The 11,835-nt window shown below is 34.2% G+C and overlaps 1 protein-coding gene across 1 annotated transcript in view; it reads right to left on the bottom strand.

Moving 5' to 3' along the window:
- LOC129751556 (sodium-dependent dopamine transporter) overlaps positions 1-11,835 on the bottom strand; it is a 97,605-nt gene extending 85,770 nt beyond the window's left edge. The window contains exon 1 of the mRNA XM_055747134.1: positions 11,086-11,835. Within this exon, the coding sequence (XP_055603109.1) occupies positions 11,086-11,158 (73 nt within the window). The 5' untranslated portion in view covers positions 11,159-11,835. The remainder of the gene's footprint in view (positions 1-11,085) is intronic.

The following is an 11,835-nucleotide window of genomic DNA, read 5'->3' on the forward strand; positions in this document are numbered from 1 at the left end:
AATTGAAAGAAAAAGATTCGCATATTGGAATTTATTGCATATTGTACTTTATGGAGATAGAATTTTGAAAACCGATCAAATGCGAGAAACGGGGCAGTTTTTTGAGTATATTCCTAATATTCTGTATTATGAGCACTTCCAGCTCCTGATAAGCTTTAGATGTTGTATTTTTCGGAGTTGGAAAAAATAAGCTATAGAAATTTGAAAAAAAAAAACGATGAAAACGATTTTTAATATCCATTTTCAAACAGCTTTTTTCACCATCCTCGCCCTTCCAAGCAGTTTGAATATCTACCTTATCTGCGCCAAAATTATGTTAAAAAAATGTTTCGCCATATTCCAAACTCGTGGACATGAGACATTACAGTTTGAAGTTTTCCCAAACAGCACTTGACATGGTATGAAAATTATCAATTTTATACAGTGCAAGTTTTTTTTAATAAATTTTTTTAAAGCAAAAAATATAAATATTAAAAAAAATATCAGTTGCATCACTAAAAATTCTTAGCGTTTTTTATTTTCTCTTTGAAAGTCAAATATTCCAAAACGATGGCAAAACAAATTTCTAAGTTAACATTTGTCCCGTATATTCGGGCAAGTGCAAACGCAAAGCTTATTTTCAGATGCGTCAGAGTAAAGACTTTAAAATGGATTTAATACGTATTTCTGATTGTATGTTCTATCAAGTTTCATTGAAATATCTGCAGTATTCCTGCAGTATAAATTTATGTTTGTAACTCCACTTTTATCGAATGCTGTTCAAAGCAAAGGACCTTCATTTACAAAGACATTTAAGAAATTGAAATATCCGCTTCAGTTTCAACATTCGGAGTACTCCTTTTGGTCTTTCCAACATATTGAATCATTTTGAAGATGAATTTCTTGAAAGTTTGATGTTTGACCTTGCCCCATCGTGTAAGTTGACAGGAAGGAATTTTGTTTTCAACACTTCAAGGGTATAATAAAAATTTCTCATAAACATTTTGCTTCCAGTTGAATATCAGTTCTAAAGTCGAACTTTTCAAAAAAGAAGCGGATCAAAAGTCTCTTTTATGCAGCCATGTAACACAAAAACATATTTCATGTTATATGTACTTAATGAATTGGTATGTTAGCAAAAAGTGCGATGTTCTTTTTTCAGAATTATTTAAAATAAAAAGCTCTCATTTTCATTTCTAAGTTCGTTTCAGTGGTGTATTTGGGCCGAAGGAACAATTACTAGTAGAAAGATTATTTTAATTTTTTTCATCTGTTTGTTCCTCCATATGCCTTCAGAAGACCTTGGCAAGAGTAATTGTCAGTCGAAAAGCATTCACCATCTCAAACAGGCCATAACAAATTTTAAAACATTATCTCTGGTGAAGAAAGCGCCTATAAAATACGAAATTCCGAAACCACACTGTTTCGCTTCTGGACTCGGACCAGTTGGTTTCATTTTGGTTGAAAAACGTTTTCAAATGCTTAATTCACAAAAATATCTAATTTTACAGCAATTTTTGCGGCAAAATGTACCTTTTTTGAGCAGTGTCCGTTTTACCCGACCATTTTTGAAAAGTGTAAATTGCAAACTTGTTTTGAATAGCTATAAAAACAGTCTTGATGAAGAAAATTTACTAATTTCTATGGTTAATGCGTTAGCAAACAACCTAAACTGCCCATCTGCACGAAAACTGCGATGAAAAAAGCAATATCTGATTTTCTATTGCGATTCTACCTTAGGGTGTCCGTCTTACCCGACTTTCCCCTACTCTGTTGAGACACATTTGTTAAATGACAATTGTTAAATTTTTCCAGCGATCAATGAACAGTATGTTTTGGTTACTACCCACTTGCGACGACGTTTGCTTGATCATAGAGACAAAAAACAAACCCCTCAAAGAAAAGAGAATCTCTAAAAAATGGATGCCATGACTTTTCAATTTCAGATTTTGGCAAAAAAAAATGTATGTAGATGTTATATTCGATCGGTAAAATGTCAATTTGGGTCACATCTAGGCGTCATTCATAACCATGTGCTGTACAAATGAGCTAGGAATCAAGTAGAAACAAATCACATCAAGGTTTCATATCGCCATCCCTTGCATTGAAAATATGCTGGGTTGAGAAATACGCGCCAAAATATTCCCACTGATTAGTATGCTGTGCCATGGTTACTATCCTCTCACGACGTTGGCTCGCGACGCCTCGACCATGGAGACGAAAAACAAACCGCCCAAAGGAAAAAAATCTCGAGAAAATGGATGTCATGACTTTAATTTGTTTCGAAAAACTACAATTTTGTATGGAAGCCCCCTCTCCCTTAAGTCGGAGCGGTTTGTATTACAGAAATCATCTCCGGCCCCAAAAACCCTCAGATGCCAAGTTTCACGATGATCGGTTCAGTAGTTTCCGAGTCTATAGGGAACAGACAGACAGACAAACATTCATTTTTATATATAAAGATAACCCTAAACGCCATGAAATGTCAAATTTCAACTCCATGGAGCATTTTCTAGCGGTGGCTCAAAAATTTCCCAAAGAACAAAAATTCTCAGAAACAATCGGGAACAAGCAAAAAGCGGACCAAAAGGATTCAGAAACCTAGCTTCAATGGCAAAGTAGTATTATTCAATCCTTGATTTTATATTTATTGCTATTTTCAACACGTGTGTTAACTTAGATTTTTTAAGAAAAATTACTGCATGGTGCTCTTAAGAACTTAAATATTATCAGTCAGTAGAAATTTTTTCATGAAACATTCATTTGTGGGAAAACGTTCTTGATTAATAAACTTTGTCACTGACTGTATATGTAGGGATTAAACCCTGCCCAGCAAACAGGTTTCACGCTGCAGTCAACGGTCTGCAGACTCCAAAAACCGCGCTCTCTGAGTTCGATTGGAATTGATTTACTTTTTCTTCAACTGTGCGGCGTTGTGTTATTAAGTGTAGGTATTTTTCAAACGTTTCGCTGAATCATTTCGGACCGGTTTCACCAAAAAAAAAGCTAAACCGTTCGACCAAATTTTCCACATATTCTTTTTCTAGCGTTCTTGTGTAGGAGGTGGTTGTTTTTAAGAAACCGAGAAGAAAAGGAAGAGAAGTTGTTTATGTTTTCACTTTCAGACCTAAAGCCTCGACGTTCCATTGACCATTCAATGGTTGGTTGACTCGTGTAGGGGAACCGTGGGGAGTGTGGGGTTCGGGTGAGCCATTCGGACCAGGTCCCAGATTTGATTCGTTTTCTTCCTGTCTGGTCGATTGATTCGCTTCCGCCTCCTAGAGAAACGGGCGGGGAAGGATAAGAAATTTTTCGCATTGTTCCAAACAGTTGCTGGGGAGTAATATTTTACGGCTCAGCTATCGCTGCTATACGGCTAGTGGCGATGGGAGTTGTTGTTGTGAGGGGCAGTCGACCAGGTCCAAAAGTCTTAAAGCAAAGGGAGCTGGCTGCTACAGTTGAATCGCTGCTCGATTACAAGAAGGCACTCTCAATCGGATTAGGCTGCGGTTTGTTGGCCCGAGAGGAGGACGGAGAGGGTTTCTAGTAGGTACCTACAGGCAACAACACACAGCAGCGAGACAAGAACGCGATACAATGATCACGTTGATGGTGACCAAAGTGAATCGTCGTCGTTGTTGAATGTTGGGGACTGCAAAGCAGGACTTTCTTGAGCTGGTTCACTTAATCTTACCCCGCGCCCGTCGCACACATTTTTGACGGATGAACTTTTGAGGACAGATGCCTCCCCAAGCCCGGGTCGAGGGAGCTTCGGTTTGTTAGAGGAGAGTTGAACGTTCATTCAAACGATGAAGGAGTGAGACATTCTGTGAGAGCTGCGGAACAGATGGCCATTGGCCATCCCTTTCCGATTGTTGCTTCTTTAAACCCCAATTTCAATTGTTTAAGGAACAATCAATGATGTTAAATTTATTCATATTTTGCAGAATCCATTTAATTTTCTTTTTATACTCAGTCAAAAAGCAGTCAATATATCTGAAATAGTATCAATCTGCTATGTTACTGTTTAATGATTGAGAAATTGAAACAAACAAAACATTTTTTTTGTGGTAGAATATTCGACTGGAAATATGTTTTTTCGGGGAGTTTTTTCGGCCTGCAGTATTGTTTTTTAGCAAAAAAGGACGTATTGATTTACATTTCCAACATTTCGATCCTTATTGGATCTTCTTAAGGGACTAAAAAAGTGTTCATTAAGTTAGTTCCGCTGATCATAATTTATGCTTTCTTGTTAGTGTCTTTTGATCTGTTTTCCAAATAATTTATTTTAATTCGTGTTTAAAAATATAAGGTGTAGTGTGTCGACTTATTGCGTACAGATGTTTGAGGATAAAAAATTCGTTTGTCTAGTGTTTTTGGGATTAATTTTCCACAGCATCGAACTTTTATCACAGTCTTCCCTTTTCACTTATTTTGTTTTGATCAAAAATCAGTTGTTGTGTATGTGTGTTGATTGTGTAGTTTTTTGTGTGTATTTAATATTATCTGGCAGTTCGCTTCTTTTTCCGAGTAATTGGAGAATGTTTGCGTATGAAGAGTGGATGTTTCTAGTGTCTTTCTTAATGTTTACTGTGTTATTTGTTTTAATGTGGCAGCTTTTCAATATCTTAATTTTTTTTCCTGGTTGTTTCCCCTGTCGATAATCCTAACATCTTCGATGATGCTGGCTCCTTCGACGATTCGTGTTTTTATCTATTGTTACAAATTAACTGCTATAAATTCAGTTGACATGATTTATTATAAAAAAAATGTACTAGAATTGTAAAGCATAAATCATAAGTTTGTTAACAGAATGAAGATTTTTTTTGGGAAAAAATGAATTACACCTAAAAATTCAACCTATATATTAAAAACCATTTATGTATTGAAACATTTCTTGGCACTCACATTATGGAGTGAAAGGAACATATTCAAAGAATAACCAGGGGTTCCAACGACCAAATTAGATAAAATTCAACGAAAAGTAAATTTACCCCTTAAAAATGATTCCAATTTTCCAATTAATTCATGCGGTCCCACCATGATGAAAAAAGAATAAAAAATCATTTTTTGAATATTTTATGGTAATTATTTGAAAATAAATTTTTCAATTTTAACCTGAGAGTTATATCAAAGATGAATTTAATTGGATTAAAAAAAATGTCGTCGTTTCAAATTTACTGTCCGTTACACGTTTTAATTCTTTCTCAAAGAACGCAACTGTTTTGTCAGTTTGAACTGTTGTTTTGGGTGAATAAGTGACTCTAATGTAGAATAGAGAAGAAGTCAAAAGTAATATCAATCGGTGACCGGATATTCGAAGCAGAAGAAGCCACTGGAAATAGTACTTGCATTTTCATTTCATACAAATGTCTTGCACAAAAATAATTTTTATAATTACGTAAACTTTACAATTAATGGTTACTGCACTAAAATAGCAGCTCATTTAGCCAAAACTGACTCACAGTGCTAAGAGAGAAACTTTAAGAAAAGCATTTCAGAATATAACCCGGGCAGTATCTGCGTTAATACCGCGTATTTTTATAACTTCTCACTTTTCAATCATTATTATCGAATTTTTCGTTGGTTTATAAATTCTAAACTCTCCCCCCCCCCCCCCCCCCCCCCACCTATTATTGAAAATAAAATCTTTTGAAATAAACTGTATGTAGTTGCTTAAATTGGCCCAATCGACACTACAGAGTTTCTTTATTCAATTTCCACCTCATTTTCTGTCTTAGATTTGAAAATCGTGTTGAAACAATTTCAACAGATTTAACCAGAACTTTATCATCTACTGAAGTAATTATCCCAAATTCAACATAGGATTTTCCAAATGATCATTTTCAAATTATCATAAAAACGATCTCATAGTTAAGATGCTAATATCATTGAGTGATTTTCTTAATTTGATTATTTCTGTGTTATGGATCTTGTCTTTTTCCATATTTAATTCATTGAGATTATCAAGTGTTGTGTTGTTTCTTCAGTTACTACAGTTAGTTCAAAGTTCAGTTTCATAATTTTCCTGAGTTTTGGAAAACTCGGGATCTTTGTTCAAGGTACTAAACTCGTTTTGATTTCTTATCTGACTTTTTTCAATGATAACGGATTCTGTGTACTAAAGATATAATCTCTATTCTGATTTTTTTTCAACCGATCATTTTTACACTTATACCCCTTTGGCTTTGAGGGCATCGAATGAAACTTTTGTCACATTTAAAATAAACAATTGATAACAATTTTTTTTATTATATTTATCATCTTAAGAAAAGGTTTTTTTTTGTGTTTCAAAGGCATTAAATTTGGTATTACAAAATATGAGAATTAAATTTTGCATTTTGCAGCACAAATCAGAGCTTTCATTTTTGAGAAATTTCTTAACTCTTTCCTTCCGCAATGTTTGCACGTGATTATTTAAGAATTTTTATTTGAAGATATCAGAAACTATCATCACCGCAGACAACATCGCTATTGGAAGACAGTATACTGAACTCATCTCCAGTTCTTTTACACGTTTAACAGGTTTTGTATTCTTTGGAAAACATTTGAAAAAAAATCGAATCACAGGTACCCCCGAAAAAAATTGCCCCGGGCCTCCCGATGCATCGCGATGGCTTAACCCGGCTCTGGGTAAGATTGTATCATTGATATTTTCTCGAAAAATCTGAATGATTTGTTAACTTTGAAATGTAAAATAGCTTAAATCTTTTAACACATTACGGGCCAACTACGAGATATACTTATTTTAAGAAACAAATCCGACTGTAATTTTATCTTTCAATCATTCCCCATCGATTCCTCCATGCTACACACGCTAGTTGTGTCGCTTTATTGACAGAATGAGATTTTTTCAAGTTTCTTTCCACTTGAACTGTAAACCGGGCATACGATTGAAAATCTTTCAAAATTGTTGATTCGAGCAAAATCATATTTCATTTGTACAAAAAGCATTCCTATCAATTTCTCACTTCATAATATAAACATACTTTTAAAGATTCATACTAGCTGCATTAAGGCTTTTTTTGTTCCGATTATAGCAGGGGCGGTCCTAGAGCTGGCTCTTGGGTGGGGTGATTTTCCAATTTTCAAAAATCAGTCAATATAAAGGAACGTTAATATCTGGTGAAAAAACAATCATTTGAGTGAGTGAAAGGAGGCGAGGGGTTGCAGGGGGCGATGGTCAGTTGCAAATTAGACTACAATATAAGCTGCACACTGCTCTTCCTTTCCCCATGAATTTCACTGAACAACATGTATTTAAAAAAGTACCAAACAAGAGATAAATAATGGAAACTTTATCAAAGCTTCTCCATATACTCATTTTAATATCCTTCTACGCAACTTACACATCCAGCGAATCTATAATATCCACTGCAAAAAAATATTTATAATTTTTTTTTATTTGTAGGTATATCTGGTATTCTAAAATGGTCACTTTAAGAGCTTTAAGAGCTTTTCTTCTTCTTTTTAAAGAATTTCTCATAATAAATGTAAATTTTTCAATGAAAATAATTAACACGTTGTTGAGAGATGAAAATGTAGGAAAATATTTTTCAAGCTATCTTCCTGAGCTTCTAAATATTAGCGCTCTGATATTTTATAATTTTCAGGAAGTATTTTACTTTTCACCGATAAGGCCGATAAACTGATTAACAAGCATAACTAACGGGCATTAAATTCTTCATTGGGGTATTTTACTGAATCGTGGTTTGGAAATCTAGTGTTATTATTTTCAAAGCTGGAAACACAATATATAAAATCAACACTTTAAATATAAATTCAGTAGAAAATAAGATTATCAAAATCAGTTTCTGAATATGAAGTTTCTGGAACCTAATTTTCTATGATTTGCATTTGAATTAAAAGTTATCATTCAAAATTTTCAATTTTAATTGTACTGCATCAAATAAATTATAAAAAAGTGATTAATCTTTTTTATTGTTCATTAAGATATCTACACGTAATTCCTAATTTTAAAATAAATTTGAATTATTATGAAAAACTATGAAATGAAGGGTAAATTTTGAAAGTTAATACTTTTCTTTAGTGAAGAGTCTCAATGATTTGCAATTAAAATAGCCAAGCTTTCGGATTCAGATCATCAAACCTTAAGCTAAATTTCAACTTAAAATTTCAATATTATTGTGTAGATGAGCTGAAAGCAGTATCGGTGACATTATTGCTGTAAATCTTGAAATCCAGGAGTGTTGGTAAAAAATCACTAAAAGATCATCTGACTGTTTAGCATGATAGATTGCCTTGTTGCCGAAAAAAATAGTGGAATGATAAATAAGGGGATAGTTTTCATTCACAATGGAAAAATTAAAACCGAGGCAAACTGATTTTGAAAGATTTTTACGTCCCAAACTCTATTTTTTTGTCAGATTTTTCTCTCCCTTCGTATTTTATGGCATATCGGAATTTTAAAACTAAGCAGTTTAGAGTAAACTCGATCAATGATAATTGATGAAGTAACTAACCTACATGAACAACAAAAAATATGTAAAATCTTTTCATTATCCTTTATTCATTCAACGATACAGATTAGAGTGAAGAATGCCAAAACGTGAAAAATTCCCGGAAAAAAACGATACAGATTTCGTCTAGTTAATCTTCGTCTTTTACAAAATGGGGAAACATACTTACTTCTATAATTTTTTTCTCATGGTAAATTACTCACAGTTTCCATGTAAATTTATCATAAGGTTAAAACCTTTTTGTCTAAATCTTTTTGATATTTTACACTATTGCTAAAAAGTGCAAAAATTTATCAATGAACCTTGTATTTTCAAAATTAATACCGGAAACAAGAGATGACAAAAAAAAATTAAAAATTTGCATTTAGTGTTCCTAAATAAGTCGAAATCAGTTTTCAAATTCTTTGCACCTTGGAAAATGTAAATTTTGTTTCCTTGTGTTATAGATTTGAATGCCTACATCAATTCTTTCATATTAAAACAGCTTTTATAAATACTTTTATGTTCCTTTTTGGCTCTAAAAACTCATAGGGAACGCAAAAGTCATAACACGTAATCGCTTTTTTTTCGATTTATTGTTGCTGAAATCTCTTAAGAAGATTTAAAAAACAGAATTAAATTAAACAGAATTAAATTAAATCAGATCTGAAATTTTAATTTTGGTTTTTGTATTATATAATAGGTTATTAATTTTAAGTTTATAATTCATATTTGAATGGTGGAAAATTGAGGGTGAGAAAAAACTCGCGAAAGAGAATCTTCAATGTGCTTCAGAACCTGAATTCTTATTTTGCAATAAGTCATGAATTCTTTATAAACGCAAGTGAAAATAGCACTACTTTAGATTTCAAAATTAAGTTAGTATTAGACATCTGATATGACTTTATAAGGTTTAATTAAAAATTCTCAATAAACCAGCTGTAAACAAAAGAAAAAAAACAGAATTTAAAATTCAATTATTTTAATTGCTGGTATGTATTAGCTTTTTATTCTTAAAGTAAAGTTTTATTAGAATGATTTTTCCTGATTCTGAATTGATAATTTTCCTTCAATTTAAAAAATATTTTGAAATACAAAAAAAAATCCTATTGGAAAAATTTTCGTTGCTCAAAACTTCATCAAAAATTAATTTAAGGCGGCATTAACACTTGTTGTTTATTACGATTGAATTTGTTTAGTGAAATATTGGTTACTAAAAGACATAAAGCAAGATTAGAAAGTTATACGGTCAATTGTAGTTATACGTTCCTTAAAAGCCTACTGGAAAACTTTACTTCTTAGAACGACCAAGATCTGTTAATCCATAAAACATGGTAGAAATTTCTTAAAATACAGAAAATTGAAAATCACATGATTCCGTACGTTTATAGTTTAATGATTTTTTTTATTGTTTCCTTCTAAATCTGAGCAAATAAAAAAGAAACGGCATATTAAAGGCAATAAATGTAAGATGACAGCAAACAAATATTTCAAGTACTTCAGTGCTATAACCATATTCACCCCCCTATATGACTTTTTCAAATTTATCATTTAATTAAAATTCAAAACAAAATCAAGTATTTAGAAGCTCTGAATTTGAAGCAAATATAAAATTTATTACGATTTGCTCGTGTTAATTTAGGGATATGTGGGAAATAAGTGAAAATTTTAAAAAAGTTGTCCCTACATTTCATTAATAGCAAATTCAAAATCAACGCTCAACAACACACTTTTGTTGAGTTACTTATCAACAAAAGTTATTTGGTATAATACAGTCGAAGGAATCGCATGTTACAGCTGCTTGAGTTTGGTGGACCGACTTTTTTCAATATTGAGCCTTTTAAGTGAAAAATTGACTTTTTTTTGAATAAACACCCCCACGGAGTGGAAAATTTTGAAAATTTAAAAGTACATCTACTAAGAAAAGTTCCAACTTTTTATAGAAATTCCAGCTTTTGTGGGTATTTTATAACGGTTTTTTGTCGCTTGGGGGGGGGGGGGGTGATCACCACGATCACCCCCCCCCCCCCCCATAGGATCGCGCCTGGATTATAGTCGTTTTACCATCTTTATGGCATTCGCGACTTTTATATCAACGTTGCAATTGGCGGACAGTTATTGAAAATCTTACCCGGTACAACTGTGTTCGATGTTTACTCTTGGGCTCGAACTCACGGACATCGGCTTGTGATATAGCTCAGTTGACAAGTCAGTTGCTTCCTGAGCCGATGCATAAAGGCTGTAAAATGAAATTGCCTCCCAATTCGTTCGAGTACATTTGAAACAGTATCCGAAATCGAACAGAATGTTTCTTAAGTTTCATGCCAGAAGCCAGAAGCATTGTTTCGCAAATTTTCCTACGCCACTTGAATTATAACATAGGCTAATGAACACCGCACCGCATAGTAATTTTCCCGGGGCCTAATCCATGCAAAAACCGCATCTCTCCAAAGGCAGCCAGTCAATCAAAGCGCGGGGGTCAGAACCAATTGAAACTGTTCACCACCATTCATCGGCGCATTTCCGCATAAGCTAATGATGATAACGCCTAATTTAATTAACTGCGTTTGTTGGAATTCCTGATGGTTTACTCGGGCTGATGAAGATAGACCCTTGAACGGAAATATTTCCCGAATTGGCTACTAACCTGTAGTTTCGACCTGCTTGACTGGAGTCTCCAGTAGTCTCAGCTTTTCCCGTTGTTCATCCAGCTCGAACATAGAACTTGGCACAGGTGACCGTGCCTCCGGATCCGGCGGAAAATCACAACTAATATACGGGTGGGGCTACACTGGTTTTACAACTTCCGGAATCAGCCAGAACCACCTGTTGCTGCTTCCAGCTCGCCTACCACTTTCTATGTTTCAGGCTAGGTTTCCGATAGCATTGTCCAAAAAACGGTTCCGGATTTTAGGGGAAAAATTAAGGTGATTCTGTGATTTCAATTCACCCGACGGCACAATTCATGTTTCGTACAACTATACAACTAAACGACAACCATGTCACACAACTTAGTTCAAAGAGTTTTCCGCCGACGGAAGAACAATTATCCACTTGACTTGGTGACACCCTTCTGGGGATTTGGCTAATCGCGCCAGATGACCGTCTGTCGTATACGAGGCGAGGGGGGGAGGTACCAGGAACTTTATTTCCGACTTCCGGAAATTCACTATTCTGCCAGTGACACACCTCCTTCAATGAAAAGGACAAGCAAGAATGCACTATGCCTTCCAAAACCTGACGCTGCTGAGGCTTAACCTTTAATCCTTAACTTTCCCAGATTCTGAATATCCCAAAAAACACAAAACTAACTGTTGGTTGCTGGACTAGTTAACAAACTGGCTGGCCGTTGATCCTTGGAGGGAAGTCGCGCGGAAAGTTCCACTCGAGGCAACGT

The sequence above is a fragment of the Uranotaenia lowii genome, chromosome 3, assembly GCF_029784155.1.
Source record: "Uranotaenia lowii strain MFRU-FL chromosome 3, ASM2978415v1, whole genome shotgun sequence".
Classification (NCBI taxonomy): domain Eukaryota; kingdom Metazoa; phylum Arthropoda; class Insecta; order Diptera; family Culicidae; genus Uranotaenia; species Uranotaenia lowii.